Source organism: Hyla sarda, chromosome 11, assembly GCF_029499605.1.
Source record: "Hyla sarda isolate aHylSar1 chromosome 11, aHylSar1.hap1, whole genome shotgun sequence".
Classification (NCBI taxonomy): Eukaryota; Metazoa; Chordata; class Amphibia; order Anura; family Hylidae; genus Hyla; species Hyla sarda.
The window spans coordinates 34,935,956-34,956,857 of record NC_079199.1 but is presented as its reverse complement, the minus strand read 5'-3'; the positions used below and the strand labels follow the sequence as shown (position 1 = coordinate 34,956,857).

The 20,902-nt window shown below is 43.1% G+C and overlaps 1 protein-coding gene across 9 annotated transcripts in view; it reads right to left on the bottom strand.

Annotated features, from left to right (window-relative positions):
* The window catches only part of SLC25A21 (solute carrier family 25 member 21), a 280,764-nt gene that overhangs the window by 63,009 nt on the left and 196,853 nt on the right, over nucleotides 1-20,902 (bottom strand). For 4 of the 9 annotated variants that reach the window (XM_056546245.1, XM_056546240.1, XM_056546238.1 and 1 more), the window contains exons 2-4: nucleotides 20,298-20,381; nucleotides 11,509-11,641; nucleotides 2,067-2,133 (exon numbers count right to left, since the gene is read on the bottom strand). In XM_056546245.1, coding sequence (XP_056402220.1) covers nucleotides 2,067-2,133; nucleotides 11,509-11,636 — 195 coding nt within the window. In that variant the 5' untranslated portion in view covers nucleotides 11,637-11,641; nucleotides 20,298-20,381. Of the gene's footprint in view, nucleotides 1-2,066; nucleotides 2,134-11,508; nucleotides 11,642-11,783; nucleotides 11,807-20,297; nucleotides 20,384-20,902 lie in introns of those variants that run through there. The other 5 variants (XM_056546239.1, XM_056546246.1, XM_056546244.1 and 2 more) reach the window with 4 other exon arrangements.

Below are 20,902 nucleotides of genomic sequence, written 5' to 3'. Positions count from 1 at the left end.
CTGCAAAGATTGCTGGGAGATGTTGGCAAGGGGAGAGAAGGATGGTAACGAATATTAAGCAGCCAGAGAAGACCACAGGGCCAAAGGAGCCATGCATATCAGGCAGGATGGTTTACAGGGAACATATCCAGGTAGTGTGGTGGCTTTGGAGCATTTTTTTATATAAATAGTTCCATGAAGTACCCTTTTAATAAAATTATTTTAAATACAGTTCATATTGTATAAAAAAAATAAAAATAAAAAACACAAAGATACACACATTTGTTTGTTGCAGTTTTTGCAGTGCAGTACTGATGCATTAATCCGCTGCACTATTACGGCTAAGTGTAAAGCAGCAGTGGGGACATATACAAGCGAGTTATCGCCAGAAGTGATGGGACAGATCTCCATTATTAAAGGAGTTGTCCAAGAAAATTAACTGTGTGTGTCTAGGCTTGTGCTCATCTGTCACATGTTCACCACTGCATACTCCCCTTAACAACAAGGTCCTTAACAACAGGTTTCTTAAGGTAACAAGAGCATAGAAAACACATTCCATTAACCCTTATGTAACATTACATTATTTAGAGCATTATGGAGATTACTAAGGAGAGTGGGTCCAAGACGGACATTGAAGCAGCATCTACCTCACAGGATGGGCAGGGGAAGAACACGTGATTCTGTACTGGGTCACTACATTGACATGGACAGAGGTGGCAGGGGAAGAACACGTGATTCTGTACTGGGTCACTACATTGACATGGACAGAGGTGACAGCAGAGAGCACTGTGGTCAGGTTGAAAGGAACTACACAACTTCCTCTGTAGTATAAAGTAGCTGATAAGTACTGGAAGGATTAAGATTTTTAAATAGAAGTCATTTACAAATCTGTATAATTTTCTGGCACCAGTTGATTAATTTTTTTTTTCTTTTCCTCCAGAGTACTCCTTTAAGCATGCATGCTTCATGTATTTTCTATGAGACTGACAGAGATAGCTGATAGAGATGAGCGAACTTACAGTAAATTCGATTCGTCACGAACTTCTCGGCTCGGCAGTTGATGACTTTTCCTGCGTAAATTAGTTCAGCCTTCAGGTGCTCCGGTGGGCTGGAAAAGGTGGATACATTCCTAGGAAAGAGTCTCCTAGGACTGTATCCACCTTTTCCAGCCCACCGGAGCACCGGAAAGCTGAACTAATTTATGCAGGAAAAGTCATCAACTGCCGAGCCGAGAAGTTTGTGACGAATCGAATTTACTGTAAGTTCGCTCATCTCTAATAGCCGACAACAGTGCTCAGTAATCTTTGGCACTCACATAGCAAGTAAAAGAACCTACCCTTCTGCATGGAGCACGTGCGCGAGACAGGGTCCTGTTCTGGAGATTGTGGGGGGTCCCAGTAGTCTGACCCCCCTACAACGAGATTTAATTCCTTATCCTGTGGATAGGGGATCAGTTTTAAAGTACTAGAGTCCCCCTTTATGATGAGGAGGAGAAAAAAAAATACCACAATGGCACCATAACGGAGGGACCATTTATATTTTTGTACAGGGGCCTCCTGTCTTCTATATACACCACTATTTTAATCCAAAATAGGCCGTTTCCTTACACCTGCAATCTCGGGATACACAAGGTTAATGCATTTTTTCCCCCTTTTATCGGAGACAAAGAGTTTGTACAATCCTCTAGTTCTTTCTGCGTCGAGGGGCAGAGCTGCCAAAATTTCTGATTTGCTTCCCATGGTAATCTCAACGTTATGTAAATAACGCAGGTAAAGCAAAGCTTTGCATGACATGTAAATAGAGAATTTGTTTTACAGAACAGGGTTACGATTTTCTAGTTTCCTTTTCATTTAACAAACGTCTCTGATGAATTCGGTCAGAGGTCGAGTCCCCGGTTAGCCGACGGGAGCTCGGGACAGACTTTTAACCCTTTCTTTACTTCCGGTTCGCGTCTTGCGCGCAGCACGCTTTGTTCCTAGAATTCGTGTGGCTAATATTTTCATAGGACATAAAAAAAAGATTTAGGATACCTACCGCACAGCCATAGACCGTTACCAGGGATAGAATTCTAGAAACCACTGACTTACCTTAACTGCTCGTTTCGGGGTTTCGGCCAAGATAGGGGGCAGTATTCCTTTATAGAAGCCTAAAAACCTATAAAATGAGAACAGCCATTACACTCATGAACTTGCTATCATACTTGTCTTTCATCTATACCAGGGTTTCCCAACCAGTGTGCCTCCAGCTGTTGCAAAACTACAACTCTCAGCATGCCCGGACAGCCTAAGGCTGTCCGGGCATGCTGGGAGCTGTAGTTTTGTAACAGCTGGAGGCACTCTGGTTGGGAAACACCAATCTACACTATTTATTTGGTAGTATTTAAAGGGGTTATCCAGGAAAAAACTTTGTTTTATATATCAACTGGCTCCAGAAAGCTAAACAGATTTGTAAATTACTTCTATTAAAAAATCTTAATCCTTTCAGTACTTATGAGCTTCTGAAGTTTAGGTTGTTTTTTTCTGTCTAAGTAATCTCTGGTGACACGTGTCTCGGGAACCGCCCAGTTTAGAAGAGGTTTGCTATGGGGATTTGCTTCTAAACTGGGTGGTTCCCGAGACACGTGTCATCAGAGATTACTTAGACAGAAAAGAACAACCTTAACTTCAGAAGCTCATAAGTACTGAAAGGATTAAGATTTTTTAATAGAAGTAATTTACAAATCTGTTTAACTTTCTGGAACCAGTTGATATATAAAAAAAAGTTTTTTCCTGGAATACCCCTTTAATCTGCGATTGCATGACATTTCACAGCATACGGCTATCAGGGCATGCTGGGAGTAGTAGTCTTAATATGGTTGGAGTGCCACAGGTTGGGCATCACTTTTGTAATACAGTATACCTACATACCTATGACAGGCAGGTGAAAATGTTGTACGAAACTTGAAAATGCACTACAGCTACAGCTTCATACAAATATGAGACATAATCCAGCCGTGTGTGTATAAAGTATAATGCTTAAAGGGGTACCCCGCTTTGGACAATCCCTACTTGTTGGAAGGATCACTTGACAATATACTGATCACAAAGTGATCGGCTGTTAGGTGTGAAGAGACATTGCCGTGTGTGTTAAGTTTCCCTACAGTGCCCCCACAGGAGAAAAAAAGCATTACACAGTTCTCATTTGAATCCAGTATCTGTGCAATGCAGAAAAGGACAGGTCCTCCAGCAAGAGAGCTCAAGTGTATCAGTCAAATTTTTGTTTAGGCGTGCTGGATTTTTACCACCCAGACATTTTGTTCTGGGAGGGATAAGTCAACACCAAAGCTATCTGACTGTGGCTTACCCCTCCCCATGGAGGACACATGAACATTCAGCCATGTCTAACATTCATAGCTGTCAGACGACTGATTGCTCGGTCAACAGTAAAGGAATCACCTTTACACCTCCACCATGCTTTACACTGCATCGCTGCTTATGTAGATTGGCCCTCAGGGTAAAGTAAGTCCGTCAGTAAGTCAGTGCACGAAAATCTGCTTTTTTTAAAATTCTGGGTAGTACAAAATTATTCAGGTACAAGCAACTAATCGACCAATGTTTAACAATTCTACGGTAACAACCACAAAAATGTGGAGTCACATAAGTTTTAATAGGGGGTTATCCTTAAGAGCTGGCAGCTGCCCATCTTCTCCTTTGCTTGATTCGATTCTTATTATCTGTTTATGTATTAGAAGCTGTAATGACTAAAATAATACAAAGCGAGTCCTTGGATGAAAGACATACTTATTTTTACTTCTTACTGTTTATTACTTGGCACATTGAGCTTTTATTAAAGGGGTACTCCAGTGGAAAACTTTTTTTTTTTTAATCAACTGGTGCCAGAAAGTTAAACAGATTTGTAAATTACTTCTATTAAAAAATCTTAATCCTTCCAGTATTTATTAGCTGCTGAATCCTACAGAGGAACACAAAGCTCTTTGCTGACATCATGACCACAGTGCTCTCTGCTGACATCTCTGTCCATTTTAAGAGCTGTCCAGAGTAGAAGAAAATCTCCATAGAAAACATAGGCTGCTCTGGACAGTTCCTAAAATGGACAGAGATGTCAGCAGAGAGCTCTGTGTTCCAAAAAGGAAAGAAATTCCTCTGTAGTATTCAGCAGCTAATAAGTACTGGAAGGATAAAGATTTTTTAATAGAAGTAATTTATAAATCTATATGTGTTATGATATCACAGAGCGCTGGAGGATACTTGTGGATACTGAACTCTGCTGCACGACTCCAGTACGCTTCCCTGTAAGGCGTGCTAATGGGTACAACTGAAGATAATACATTATAAATAGGAGTGTGCGCTGAGAAAATGGATGAAAAATGAATGAAAAATGAATGGGTAGGTGGGTTTAAAAACCTACCTTGAGAACAAAATATACAGTTAATGCTGATATAGAATGACCGTATGATGTAGACAACTGGGTATTGGGATGAACAACCGGTAAAATGTCATGATGAATGTATGTAGAATTGGTATTGAACATGCGGACATGCGTTTCAGAAGTGCTACGGGCTTCCTTCATTGGAGGTCCGATGAAGGAAGCCCGTAGCACTTCCAAAACGGGTCATCACTAAGCACCATGGACTTCACACGCTCCCATAGTGACGTGACTATCTACGGCCCATTCCAACGAGCCAGTGAGCGGCATGGATGCGGTCTGGTTGAGACACTACTGGCCGGAGCGTTCTCTCACTGCCCCACCAAGAAGATCATCGTACCTACCGGAACAGATTACCGACATTAGAAGACCACAGCGCTGCAGTACCTGCAAAATCAGCCCACTGTACCAGGGAAAGAATTGCTTTTCCACATGTTCAATACCAATTCTACATACATTCATCAGGACATTTTACCGGTTGTTCATCCCAATACCCAGTTGTCTACATCATACGGTCATTCTATATCAGCATTAACTGTATATTGTGTTCTCAAGGTAGGTTTTTATACCCACCTACCCATTCATTTTTCATCCATTTTCTCAGCGCACACTCCTATTTATAATTTATTATCTTTAATTTACAAATCTGTTTAACTTTCTGGCACCAGTGGATTAAAAAAAAAAAAAAAAAAAGTTTTCCACCGGAGTACCCCTTTAAAGGTAACTGGTTTGGGAAGGAAAGATAAGACTAAGGAGCTGCTGTGGCAAAAAGTCGTGTCTACATCTTCTACACACATTTATAATATAAAATGCATCTGTTGTCAAGGGAATTGTAGGTCTGCTACATAGTTCTTAAGGTTAAAAAAAAAAGACCAGAGTCCATCAAGTTCAACCTATATCCCTATTGTGTCCCTACTGTGTTGATCCAGAGGAAGACAAAACACTCCTATGAGGCTGATGCCAATTGCCCCATGCTAAGGGGAAAAATTCCTTCTCGACTCTAAAAACGTCAGTCAGAATAAATCCCTGGATCAACATTCTGTCCCTATAAATCTAGAATCCACAACCTGTAATGTTATTACTCTCCAGAAATGTATCCAACCCCATTGTGATTTTATTAAAGGGGTAGTCCAGTGGTGATTCAGTGGTGAGCAACTTATCCCCTATCCTAAGGATAGGGGATAAGTTGCAGATCGCGGGGGTCCGACCGCTGGGGCCCCCTGCGATCTCCTGTACGGAGCCCCGACAGCCCGCTGGAAGGGGGCGTGTCGACCTCCGCACGAGGCGGCGGCCGACACGCCCCCTCAATACAACTCTATGGCAGAGCCGAAGCGCTGCCTTCGGTAATCTCCGGCTCTGCCATAGAGATGTATTGAGGGGGCGTGTCGGCCGCCGCCTCGTGCGGGGGTCGACACCCGCTATCTCGGCGGAGAGCCGGGGCCCCGTACAGAGAGATCGCAGGGGGCCCCAGCGGTCGGACCCCCCGCGATCTCAAACTTATCCCCTATCCTTAGGATATGGGATACATTTTTCACCACTGGACTACCCCTTTAAGTTCACCATGACCACTTCCTCTGGCAGAGAGTTCCACAGTCTCCCTGCTCTTACAGTAAAGAACCACAGTCTGTGCCGGTGTAGAAACCTTCTTGCTTAGTCATGACCTCTTAATCATGACCGTGAAATAAAGTAACTGTTGGGATTTACACAAGTGCCTCCTTGCCTAATGTTTTTGCCTTATAAATAAGTAATACCTCTTGCCTGATCCCTGCCTTCTGCCATGCCAACTCAGTCCCTACCGCTACCCACTTCCTAGTGACTTCTCAACGTGCAAGAAATGCCCACTCAACTATTGGCAGCAGCTGTAACCCATCCCAACTACTGATTAGCTGAGAAGGCAGTTCCTGTGCGTAGAGATGAAGCCAGGAGGCAGAAAGCAGCATGGATGATGGAATTGGGTATTGTTGGAACAGCATTGGTGGTGGATCAGGCAGGAAAGTATCCCTTCCTGAATGTTAAACAGATTTGTAAATTACTTCTATTAAAAAAAAAAAAATCTTTACCCTTCCAGTACATTTTAGTAGCCATATGCAACAGAGGAAATTCTTTTCTTTTAGAATTTTTTCTGTTGTCTTGTCCACAGTGCTCTCTGTTGACACCTCTGTCCGTGTCAGGAACTGTCCAGAGCAGTAGAGGTTTTCAATGGGGATTTTCTCCTGCTCTGAACAGTTCTTGATATGGGCATCAGAGTGTCAGCAGAGAGCACTGTGCACAAGATAAAAAAGACATTCAAAAAAGAATTTCCTCTGTAGCATACAGCTGCTAAAAAGGACTGGAAGGGTAAAGATTTTTTTTTTTTTAATAGAAGTCATTTACAAATCTGTTTAACTTTCTGGCACCAGTTGCTAAAAAAAAAAAAAAAAGAATAATAATAATAATAATAATAATAATAATGTTTTCCACCGCAGTACCCCTTTAAATAAAAGCTGCGGTCAACCCCTGTATTGGTGGGTTTCACCCCTTTGTCTAATATATGTTCCTTGCAATCTATAAGGCAGTGTTTCCCAACCAGTGTGCCTCCAGCTGTTGCAAAACTACAGCCTTCGGCTGTCCGGGCATGCTGGGAGTTGTAGATTGCAACAGCTGGAGGCACACTGGTTGGGAAACACTGCTATACGGTAACTGAAAAAGAACAGGAAAGACCTGATACATCGGTAAATAAAACTGCACAAATCCGTAACCACATGAGAGCCAGATTACCAGTCCTACTGTATGTCCTAGGTTATACATAAAATAAAACCTGAAAAAATGAATAATTTGTATAACTCGACATGAAAAGTTGAGGTTTTCAATGGGGGATTTTCTCCTGCTCTGGACAGTTCCTGACACGGACAGAGGTTTCAGCAGAGAGCACTATGGACAAGATAAAAAAAAGAAATTCAAAAAGAAAAATAATTTCCTCTGTAGCATACAGCTGCTAAAAAGTACTGGAAGGGTAAAGATTTTTTTAATAGACGTCATTTACAAATCTGTTTAACTTTTTGGCACCAGTTGATTAAAAAAAAAAAAAAAGTTTTCCCACCTGAGTACCCCTTTAAATAAAATCTATGGTCAACCCCTGTATAGGTGGTTTCCACCCCTTTTTCTAATATATGTTCCTTGCAATCTATAAGGCAGTGTGCCGAAGGCTGTCCAGGCATGCTGGGAGTTGTAGTTTTGCAACAGCTGGAGGCACACTGGTTGGGAAACACTGCTATACGGTAACTGAAAAAGAACAGGAAAGACCTGATATATCAGTAAATAAAACTGCACAATTCCGTAACCACACGAGAGCCAGATTACCAGCCCTACTGTATGTCCTAGGTTATACATAAAATAAAACCTCAAAAAATGAATAATTTGTATAACTCGACATAAAAAAAAAGGAAAATCTCCGGAAATACTGACAGGAACAAAGAGCTCTTTATCACAGCACGTGACAGTGACGCATCCTGTGGGCTACCTGTGGTATAACCGCCGGCTGCACTTCTATTATGACCTGACAACCAAATATATGATTTTCTTTATTTTCTTAAAAGCATCACCCTTTTATAATGTAGGTGGAATGCACAGGATACTGGACTGCAAGAAGAAAGCATCCAGTAACCTGAACCAACACAAACAGCAGCCGTAAAATGGCAGAAGCCCATTAGAGATGGGATCTGAGAAAAGACGGGCATCAGAGCATTACTGAACAAACAGCACACCTGAGAAGAGGGCCTTTCTCCCTTTCAGACTGCCCAGCCCCCCTCATTTATCTGTCATCGGGGGCCGGACAGCACAGAAATAAATGAACCCTTACCCACACAGCTGTGCGTTACGATCGCACACCAAATCTGCATTATCTTACTAGACTTCTCTTACCAGACGTAATGAACACGTTCATTTCTTGTTTTGAATTCAGGTAGAAGACAGACATGGTCGCACATCTACAATCTTTTATAATGATCTGATTGCTTCTCAGCATAATATCAAAAACTAACAGGTTGTTAGTATATACGTTTTGATCAAAAAGTACAAAGCCCACTCGCCACGTCAAGGCCACCTATTTAGAGTGGGTCCCTAACGTCTCTAGCATAAAATGGCGTAGCACTGAGCGGCGACCACCACCGCCGCGACACCAGTGCCCACAGGGGAACGACCCACTGGCAGAGCGGCCCCAATGCCAATGAAACCAGTCCATGGGTCGCACCTCCCCACAGACACGGCGTCACGGCAGCAACGGACACCGCACAGCACCACACCAGTGTGAACAGGATGCTACAGCACACTTACCATGCTCTCCCAGTCAGACTGGGAGGCTGCCAGGAAAGAAAAGGCCCATGTGTAGCTAACTACTACTTATATAGGGTTGGGCTGAGGGGGTGGGGAAGAGTGCAGACAACACGTCTGGTGCTGCCGTGGCGCCGTGTCTGCGGGGAGGTGCGACCCATGGACTGGTTTGAGTGGCATTGGGGCCGCTCTGCCAGTGGGTCGTTCCCCCTGTGGGCACTGGTGTCGAGGCGGTGGTGGTCGCCTCCCAGTGCTGCGCCATTTTATGCTAGGGACGTTAGGGACCCACTCTAAATAGGTGGCCTTGACGTGGCGAGTGGGCTTTGTACTTTTTGATCAAAACGTATATACTAACAACCTGTTAGTTTTTGAAATTATGCTGAGAAGCAATCAGATCATTATACAAGATTGTAGATGTGTCTACAATGTCTGTCTTCTACCTGAATTCACATTGTAATTTCTTGTTTTGTTTTATATACATTACAGTAGAGCTATAGTTTCACCATAGTGTAACACACACATACTTACAGCCCAAACTGATAGCTATTAAAGGAGTACTCCAGTGAAAAACTTATTTTTTTTTTTTTTTTAATGGACTGGTGCCAGAAAGTTAAACAGATTTGTAAATTACTTCTATTAAAAAATCTTAAAGGAAAAGTGTCACTTGTTTTCTCCGGCACTATCCACAGGTACTGATTAAAATGAGCCCTACCTTGTCCGGATCTGCGCCGCCGCTCTCCTGCAATTGTAGCTTTATTATCTGTTGATATCTTCCTGTAATTGGCACGGGCGGGGCTTCGGTGCTTAACTGGCACTGACATCAGCACCGCTTATGAATATTCATCCCCCCAGTTAGAAGCGGCAAAGAGAGGGAGAACTGTATTGTATTGTATGAAACTGTATTGCAAAAAACGTGATGTGAATGCAGCCTTACACTAGTGTATAACTGGCCTCACTGTGTTGTGTGTGTTTTTTTTATTTTTTTTTATTTTTTTTTAAGATATCAATTATTTCCTTGCCCTCCACGATTTAACATCCCTAGAAAATGGACAATAAGACCATGTTCAAGACAATGTTCCCACCTGCCAGAAAATTAGCTCTCTCGCAACAAAGGACACCATCATGGGACCCAACAGATCCTATTAGAAGTCAATGAAGTCCATTGGGTGCCACTCGTGGCTTTCATAATATACAAGTGGAGAAAACATCCCATTTAGGGAAAAATGCCTTTCAACATGTGCATAGTTGTATTACATTTTTTTATTGCCATGTTCCGTGTCTCTTTTACTGTGTTCACAGTTAGTTGCCCTCCAGGCTCAGATGCCACTATGGAAAAGCACTTTAAAGGGTTACTCCACTGGCCAGCGTTCAGAACACTTAGTTCCGAACGCTATGCGTGCGCTGCTCAGGTCGGCCACGCCCCTTTCTGATGTGACGTACTGTCCCTTCAATGCAAGTCTATGGGAGGGGAGGTGGCGGCCACCGCGCCCCCTCCCATAGACTTGCATTGAGGGGGCGGGGTGTGACGTGATAAGGGGGCGTGGGCGAACCCTGCACAGCGCGTATAGCTTTCAGAACTAAATGTTCAGAATGCTGACAAGTGGAGTACCAGGAGTTGTAGTTTTGCAACAGCTGGAGGCACCCTGGTTGGGAAGTATAGACACTGTTAGATTATTACACTCATCGTGAACATATACAGGAAATATTCAGGGGAAAAAAATTTCTTCTGTGCCCTGTGAAACCAACTGCTACAATATGTACTAATGGCCTATTTAAAGGGGTTATCCAGGAAAAAACTTATATATATATATATATATATATATATATCTCTCAACTGGCTCCAGAAAGTTAAACTGATTTGTAAATTACTTCTATTAAAAAATCTTAATCCTTTCAGTACTTAGGAGCTGATGAAGTTGAGTTGTTCTTTTCTGTCTAAGTGCTCTCTGATGACACCTGTCTCGGGAACTGTCCAGAGTAGAAGCAAATCCCCATAGCAAACCTCTTCTACTCTGTGCTGACATCTCTGCTTGTCTCAGGAACTGCACAGAGTAGAAGAGGTTTGCTATGGGGATTTGCTTCTACTCTGGGCGGTTCCCGAGACAGGTGTCATCAGAGAGCACTTAGACAGAAAAGAACAACTCAACTTCAGCAGCTGATAATTATTAGAAAGATTAAATGGGCACTGTCACCAACTTTATTTTTTGATATGTTGTAGTACTTATGTCTAACAACATATCTCTAATATACTTTTATTATTATTTTTTTCATTAAAAAGGTTTAATTTACATTTAAAAACCGGCCACTGAAAAAGGACTGATTTTGGAGTGGCAATCAGTCCTTTTTCAATTAGGCTGCACTCGCTCCCTGCCTGTCAATCAGACAGGCGGGAGCGAGCGCATTGGCTCCCCGGCCACTGGCTGGGAGGCCACTCCTCCCGCACATCGCCGCCTCGTTGCCGCCGCTTTCCCTGAACGCCCGCTGCTGCGGGACTCTGCAGTAACTGCAAGTGTAATAAGGGAACGGGGTATGCGGGGTGGGGGGGAGGAGGGAACGGGCTAGTGCCATAGAGGGGGGGGGGGGGAGGGGGAAAGGGCTAGCAAAAAAAAAAAAATAGGATGGTGGGAGCTACCCTTTAAGATTTTTTAATAGAAGTAATTTACAAATCTGTTTAACTTTCTGGAGCCAATTGATATATAAAACATTTTTTTTCCTGGATTACCCCTTTAAGAAGCTGGCCTCTTGCGGGCAGCAGGGCACAATCCTTGTATAACAAGGCCCAGGCTTTCTTATCACCTTCTAGACAATTCCATCCTCATGTCACATCTATCTATCCGCAGCCACAGCCCATAATTCATTAGGTAACTCTTCTCCCTCCTCTCCGGTGTTGACACAAATCTCTTGCTCTTCGGCTTTACCTGCATTAGAACTAAAAAAAAACAAAAAAAACAAATGCTTCTGTTGAAAATTTGGCAATGGCGATGGCAGCTTCCTGCTAATTTATTTCTTCTGCCAGTTAAGAGAACTGTGAGGGCAGAGCTGGATATGGGTCCTGGCATGCTGCCTTATACCTTGGTAAATGAGCCGATTCATTAACTCCTAGATGGAAATTATTGATATAGTTAATTCTTCTCTCTCCATCTTATCAAATTCTAACATTACAACCACTAGGTCTATATTTTGGGTTGGCAGAGATATAGGTTCCTACGCTGCACAAACCGCATGGCGCTTTTCACACAAGCTGAACGGCGCTGTCTTTGTGGTTTTTTTTTCGATGTGGTTTTTGACCATATGGATTCCACTTCAAACAAGCTGAAAGCACTTGTTTAACCACATGGTCGAAAACAGGAATTTGTATTAGTGTGTATAGTATGTGCAAAGATGGCTCAATATCCAAAGACTGTAAAGCCTCCTGCACAAGGCTGAATAAGGCCTTCAGTTTATGCAGAGCCATACAAGAACCGCTATTAAAGGGGTACTCCGGTGAAAAACTTTTTTTTTTAATCAACTGGTGCCAGAAAGTTAAACAGATTTGTAAATTACTTCTATTAAAAAAAATCTTAATCCTTCCAGTAGTTATTAGCTGCTGAATACTACAGCGGAAATTCTTTTCTTTTTGAAACACAGAGCTCTCTGCTGACATCTCTGTCCATTTTAGGAACTGTCCAGGACAGCATATGTTTGCTATGGGGATTTCCTTTTACTCTGGACAGTTCCTAAAATGGACAGAGATGTCAGCAGACAGCTCTGTGTTTCAAAAGGAAAAGAATTTCCAGTTGATTTAAAAAAATAAAAAAAAGTTTTTCACCGGAGTACCCCTTTAAGGTCACGGTGTCTCTGCCATACCTCTGTATGCATGTTATCTCATAATGTTTTCACAAACTGATACTGTCGGAAAAAAAAGTTGCAGCATGCATAAGGCGTATCCCAACCAGTGTGCCTCAGCTGTTGGAAAACTACACCTCCTAGCATGCCCGGACAGCCTTTGATCCCCGCCCCCAAATTTAGTCTGTAAATCAACTCAAGTCTGTCCTTACAGCAAAGATGGACCAGCAACTCAATGAGAGAAAAGTTACATACAAGTCTGCAAGTCTATGATGGAAGGCAGGGGTTATAGTAAATATAACCCCAGTGCTGGGTTCACAGCTTACATTGCTCAGTATTGCTCTATAATGTCCTCCATGCTAATGCTGCTGCTTCTTAGGGTTTACTAAATAAAAATATATCTTAAAATATAGGGAAGCAGGATCCCCTTTTCTGTGTTTATACTGTGTATGGCAGGAATCATATAGGCTATTCTCTACCCACTAGTTTAGGGACAAATGAATTTTAAAAACGAAGCCCGCAGCGGGGGAAACCTGTGAAAAATTTCATATACAAGTTATAATATGGACAGAAATAGTGCTGCTTCTGATGTACTGTATACACATGAGAGCTCTTCTAGAGTAAGTACCTAAAATGAGGGTAAAAAAGAATGTTCTAGGGCTTGCTCTTTGACTAGTACTGATCCTGTCCATGTGCTTAAATCCTGGTTTTCATTATTTTATGGCTCTTTATTCCCCAGGTTATGTTGCTAGAACTGTATGCAGTTTACTCAGGAGGAGGGGGTGCCTTCTTGCTTGCCAGTACATCTCCTGTTGGAATGTCCTCCCTCAATCCTCAGAGCTAAAACTGGCTGCTCTCTGTACTGAGGCTCAGTTACACGTCTCTGGTTCACACAGCAGGCTGATTTACAAGCCAGGAGCCTGCACAGAGCCCTGCTTGTCCAGCCCTTACTTCCTGTATTTTGTCTTGTCAGAACAGTATGGAGATTTTTTTTCACCCAAAAATAAACACAATTTTTAACCAATGTATATTAAAATATACATATAATGTTATCTTTATTAAATAAAATGTTTTTTTGCAAATGACAGTGTCCATTGAGGTTAAAGGGGTGTTCCAGGAATTGTTTTTATTTAACTATGCTACAGGGGCTGGAATCGATGTGTGTAGTTTATAATATAGGTATACAGGTATAGTCTGTACCTGTGTTTGATGGGTGGAATTGCAATTAAGTAATTATTGCCCCAATGTTTATTTTTAAAAGCATACAAAAAGAGTGTTGCCTTAGGTTTTCCCAGGTTGCAGGGTGGCCCGAGACATTACATCACTAGTCAGATGTTTAAAGGGAGCCTGTCTGCTTCAATGCGTGATGAGATCGCTGGGTGGGAGGGAGATCATTCTACAAGGAATTGTAGTTCTGCAACAGCTGGAGGCACCCTGGTTAGAAAACACTGGTCTTTTGTTTACAGCATGGAAGGCAGCTCAGGTGTGCTTCAATGGGTGAGGTGTCTGAAGTGTTGAAGGGGGAAAAGTGACCTCACGTTTCCAAACAGGGGATCTGGGACTTGTCTTTGGAGGGAGGGAACTTATACAAGGAATTAGCCATTTCACAAAGAGGTAGCAGCAGCGTTGTGGTAATCTTACAACATAGCCATTTGGCTGCAAGACAAGCACGGATCCTTCCTAAGCATGTCCATTACTTTCTGACAGGTAAGTACTGAATCACCTTATGGTGGATAACCCCTTTATACATTTTTACTAGGACACTATATCAGAATCACAGAGACAAAAAGGAATAGTTTGTGAAAAACAGAAAAAATAGGAAATTCTATTACATGAAGCTGGTTAGGAATGAACCATAATAGAAGTTTTAAAGGGGGACTCCAGTGAAAAACAATTTTTTTTAAATCAACTGGTGCCAGAAAGTTTAACAGATTTGTAAATTACTTCTATATAAATGTCGTATGCTCCACAGGAAGTTCTTTACTTTTTAAATTTCTTTTCTGTCAGACCACGGTGCTCTCTGCTGACACCTCTGTCCATGCCAGGAACCGTCCAGAGCAGGAGAGGTTTGCTATGGGGATTTCATCCTGCTCTTGACAGTTCCTGAGAAAGACAGAGGTGGCAGTAAAGAGCAATGTGGTCAGACAGAAAATAAATTTGAAAAGAACCTCCTGTGGAGCATACAGCAGCTGATAAGTACTGGAAGGATTAGGATTTTTAAATAGAAGTAATTTACAAATCTGTTTAACTTTCTGGAACCAGCTGATTTAAAAAAAAACAAAAAACAAAAAAAAAAAAGATTTCACCAGAGTACCCCTTCAAAGTAGTATTCCAGCGCAAAATAGTTTATCCTCTATCCAAAGGATAGGGGATAAGTTATAGATTGCGGGGGTCCGAGCGTAGGCCCCCCGGGATCTCCTGGACGGGGCCGGGGGAGTCTGCAGGAAGTAAAGTTTCGTCCCCAGCAGAAAGCCGCGGCAGACACGCCCCCTCCATGTATCTCTATGGCAGTGGTTGAAGACCACTGCTCTATGGGGTACATGGAGGGGGCGTGTCGGCCGCCGCGTCATGCGGGGACGGAACGCCCCTTTCCAGCATACTGCTGCGGCCCCGTCCAGGAGATCCCGGGCAGCCCCAGCGCTCGGACCCCCCGCGATCTATAACTTATCCCCTATCCTTCGCATAGGGGATAAGTCATATGGAACTACAGATCTCCTTTAAGGATTTGTGTTATATTGATAGAACACAACACAGGTGAGCCAGGAATATCCACCATAAATAAGCAAAAGCCACGTCAAGCCTGAAATGTCTGGAAAATGACTGTATTGGAAAAAGGCTCTGTGTGTCATGTACGGTTATAGGCTGATCCTGTTAAAAAATAATGCTGTAAACCAGGGAGATGTGGTTTCCAAGCCACCTGGGGGCCCCAGAACCGCCTTGTACACCTACATACAGTACAGCCGACGCTGGCTTAGCTATAGGGAAAATACAGCGCTTGTGAAAAATAGTAAAAAATAGTAAAGAAATATTGGCTTTTATTTTTTTTACTGTGACATCGAAAGGCTGAAAGGATGGGGAGAGCCGAGAACACTGGCGGCAAGTAGAGGACAAGCTGATGGAAACTGGGAAAGGAAAATTTTAACACCATCTGATCCCTGAGAGTATTTGCAAATGTCTAAAGGCCGGAGCCCAGGTTTCGAGGCTAATCCTCCGTACAAACATTTGCCCCAATAAACATTCAATCTGTTAATGCTAGCCATAAAGCTGTCAGCCCTTCATAAACAGACTGCCTTGAGTAGCTTAACTTTCCTGTGGCTGTCAATGCGAACCGGACCCTAAAACTCCTGCAGCCAGAAAAAAATCCTGGAGAGGCCTCTCCCTCCCTAAGGCGCTCACGTAGATGCCTCTTCTCATGAACTAATGTTATGCACCTGTTCTGTGGATGCTTACGCCAGTGTGTTCTAACCAGGGTGCCTCCAGCTGTTGCAAAACAACAACTTCCAGCATGCCCGGACAGCCTTCGGCTGTCCGGGCATGCTGGAAATTGTAGTTTTGCAACAGCTGGAGGCACCCAGCTTGGGAAACACCGGTTTACACAAAGCAAATATCTGCTTTGACGGTTGTCAGATTAATGGTTCTGTAGAGTTCTCTGTAGATCACCGGCTGTACCAATTCAAACTTCTCTTATCTATCTTTTATATATTGTATATATAATATTCATCAGAGGAATCGACCGATATTGATTTTTTAGGGCAGATACCGATAACCTGTGAACTTTGAGGCAGATAGCCGATAATTTATAGCAATATTCCGGTATAAGTTATCGGCTATTCCCCCCCCCTCGGGTGCTTTAAATCAATGAATTGCAGCGGCTCTTGCGGGTCGGAGACCGCCGCCGCCACCCGCTACTCTCCCACTGCCTGTCCTGGGGTCCTCCCTAGTCCAACCACCACCGCCGCCGCTGCCCCATTGCCTCCCCCATCCCCGGTTTTATCATTACCTGTTCCCGGGGTCCGCGCTACTTCTGGCTCCGGCGGCGTCCTGAGCTGTCACTGTGTGCACTGACGGTGATGTCACATTGAGGACGTCACTCGTCATTGCGCAACAATAGCGCAGGACGTCGTAGGAGCCAGAAGTAGCGCGGACCCCGGGAACAGGTAATTATAAAACCGGGGATGGGGGAGGCAATGGGGCGGAGGCGGTCGCGGGGCATCATCTGCATATCGGCAAGGTAATTGCTGATGCCGATAATGTCAAAAATAGTGAATATAGGCCGATAATATCGGCCAAACCGATAATGGGTCGATCCCTACTTGTTTTTTTTTAGGTGCGGAGGATGCAAGAACTGCCAACGAAATTCCCAAAGAAGACAGAAATGACATCCTCAACCACCAACTCTCATCAACTTACCTGCGACAGCACTTCTGTTATCTACATAATAACATGTCCTTGTCAAAAACAGTAAATTGGCGCACTAAAAGGAGGTTAAAAACAAGAATTGGCGAAAATATATATAATATAAAAACCGGTTACATGAACCATTCCTTATCATCACATTTTAAAGAATGCCATGATCAAGATCCCACCTGTATGACTTTTGCGGCCATACAATCAGTAAAAGATTGGCGTAGTGGCAACCATATAGCAAAAATGTCCCGGATCAAAAGTCACAATATTTTAGAATTTCAGACACTGGCACCTTATGGCCTAAATTCAGAATTGGAGATTTTTGGCTCTCTTTCTTAATCATTTTTAATTTGTTTTTCATTTTTATATGCACCTTTTATTATTATTATAAATATAATGTTTACATAAATTTTTTATACATTTTATATATTTTACTTTATGTAATCCATTTTTATATAAAAAATTTTTGATAAACTTAAAAAAAATATTTTTTTATACATCACTAATTTTTTTTCTCATCTGTTTACAACCATACCTCATTGCACTATAACATTAATATAGATTATATATCGTATTTGAGCAACATATTTATACATACTGAAACATACCCTACTTTTCCTAATTGTTCTTCTTATTTTATTTAATAGTTTTTTATTTATTTGTTTTTTTACTTCTTATTCTCTCTTTAAACCTCCAATGTCTATATATACTTATCAATACATTATCCATCATATATATATCCAATGTGTTCCATGAAATAAAATACATTTCTTATATAACAGAAATCCACTCCGGGTTTTGAAATTGACATCAGCCCACTACCCATGTCCAGGGTACATCAGGTTTTGCTAATCACTCTTACATCACCATATATAAATCGTAAGCATTTGCAAGCCACTCATCACTGAGGAAGGACCTAGAGGGTCCGAAACGCATCTGATCTGCTTCACTTATACCCAAAGACCACTAATACCGGCAAGATACCCTGTCATCAAAAGAAGCTGCTTCCATCACTAGAGCGCGCGCTCCTACAAGATACCTGTGGACACCACTCTGAAAAACGGCATCTCCATCGAGGGTGACCTGTCTGTCGGCGGGCAGACTCCGTCACCTTCACCAGGACGAAGCCGACGAACATCAGAACAGCACAGGACACTCACCCCAGACCTTTGCCAGGACAGCAGTACATAGTACCAGTGTTTCATTCATTCTGTTGCGGCTGCCGAGCCGTTAAAGGGGTACTTCGGCCCTGAGACATCTTATCCCCTATCCAAAGGATAGGAGATAAGATGTCTCAGTGCGGGGGTCCCGCTGCTGGGGACACCCGCAATCTTGTATTCGCCACCCACCTGTTTGAGCTGCACACCGCGGTGCCAGCTCACAAACAGCCGGGTGGCGACCACGGGGCCAGAGTATTGTGACGTCATTACTCTGCCCCTGTGTGACGTCATCCACCACCCCCGCTATACAAGTCTATGGGATAGACTTGCATAGCGGGGGGGTGACGTCACACGGGGCGGAGTCGTGACGTCACAATACTCTGGCCCCGTGGTCACCACCCGGCTGTTTGTGAGCTGGCACCGCAGGGTAGTGGGGGTGGTGGTTGGTTCTGACCGCTGGGATCCCCGCCATCTACCATATAGGGCCCCGGCAGTCCGCAGGAAAGGGACACAAAGCGGCAGCTGACACGCCACCTCAATATAACAGTATGGTAGAGCTGATGCGCTGCATTCGGCAATCTCCAGCTCTGCCATAGAGCTTCATTGAGGCCGGAGAGCCTCTCTGTCCATTTTAGGAACTGTCCAGAGCAGCATATGTTTGCTATGGGTATTTTCTCCTACTTTGGAAAGTTCTTAAAATGGACAGAGATGTCAGCAGAGAGCACTGTGCTCGTGATGTCAGCAGAGAGCTCTGTGTTCCAAAAAGAAAATAATTTCTTCTGTAGTATTCAGCAGCTAATAAGTACTGGAAGGATTAAGATACATTTTTTTCTTTTTAGAAGTCATTTACAAATCTGTTTAACTTTATGGCACCAGTTGATTTAAAAAAACAAAAGTTTTCCACAGGAGTACCCCCTTTAAAGGGGTATTCCGGCAAAGTGTCTTATAGTGCCAAAAAAGCTATAAAAAAAAATGTGGCATAAGTCATGTGTCCCTGTTTTTTAAATTTTTTTTTTAATTTTTTATTTGGTGTATTTGTAATAGTAAATCTGCCCCAGAGTTTGAAACTTTGATCCTTTGTAGGTTTTACCTTGTGTTTTATCATGTGGTGATGCACAATAGGAACAAGCATCCTCTCCATTAAGGTCAGTGGGATATTCCCTCAAAGTGTTCTTACCAGTCTAGTTATTTCAGTCCAGAGGTTTTGCAACTTGACACTATGTAGGAAACACAGCCCCGGAAGATGCCAGGAACCTTCGCTCCTATTTACTTGAGGTGAAGCATGAAAATCCTGAGTGCGGTCACCAATCTCTGGGTTCCCTCTTGTTAAGTGATCCTAACTATAGTCATTTGGAGCAGCCTGGCATTCTGCTGTCACAGCCGTACAAGAGTAATCGTCTCTTATATGTGGGCACTTTGTTATATAACCGGCATGTAGGCGTGTGTTCCTGATGGAGGCCGCTTCACATATGTGACAGCTGGACACCAAATGTACACCACGACATCGCAATCCACATGCATTTGTCTGGCACTGGCTATTTAAGTGTCAAATTGCAAGACTAAACATCTTGTATGACGGCGATGTCCATCTTGTGTCCAGAAGAACGTTTTCGTTACAATAAATTCCGATTTCCAGAGATTTAAACAAAAATTGTTCAGGCTCCATATTTCAGGGTGTTATGGAGACTGCTGCATTTGTTTGAGGAAAGTGCAAAGTCCTAGGGACCTATCACGTGGGTCAATGCACTTGTGGTTGCCAATCTACAGAGCTTAAAGGGGTTCTCCACTGCCCTGACTTCCGGAGCTCCGCTCGCAGCGTCCGGAAGTTTATTACTCCGAACGCTGTGTGCAGGCTTCCGTGTTCGAGGACGCCCCCTTGTGATGTCATGCCCGCCCCCTCGTGACGTCACGCCTACCCCTTCGTGATGTCACGTCCGCCCCCTCAACGAAAGTCTATGGGAAGGGGGCGCGACCATAAGGATTAAGGAAGGATTAAGATTTTTTAATAGAAGAAATTTACAAATCTTTATAACTCTCTGGCACCAGTTGATTTAAAAAAACAAAATGTTTTCCACCGGAGTACCCCTTTAAGTATTATTGTGAGTTAGTACATTGTCTTTTAAACATTTTTATTTTTTTTTAAACCAGAAACATTTCATCTTGTTATAAAAGATTTTTAAGATGCACACTTACCCTTCACTGCGATAGATCTTCCTGAAACAGTCGCCCAAACTCTTATAATTTGATGGATCTGACGTATTTGTTTGGATCTGAAATCTGAATAGAGAATAACGTTATTAATATTTCATTACTTCCATTGGGCTCTACGTAGACAAGCTGTCAAAACGGGAACTAGACCACTTTAATGGAGTCTAATTGTTACTCCGTTTGGTCCATTTTCTGAACGTACACACCTTCTGTGCCTGGTCTACCACGAGTCCCACACAGAAAGCATGAACATTTGGAATAAGGGCCAAACAAAGTTTTGCTGGATGGACGGGTGCTTTGGATGCTGGCTAACTTTATTGCTGCAGGCAGAGTGGCGCCCCCATTAAGAGTGCTCTCTAGGCGGCTGCCTATTTTGCCTATTGGCAGAGCCGGCCCAGATTTCAGCTTTCCCAGAATAAGATACTTGCTTGTGTTTTTTCCAACCAGGGTGCCTCCTGTGTTGCAAAACTACAACTCCCAGTATGCCCGGACAGCCTCCGGCTGTCCGGGCATGCTGGGAGTTATAGTTTTGCAGTAGCTGGAAACACTGTCTGGAAAATACTGTTGTAAGGTACTGTGTTCAAATCCAA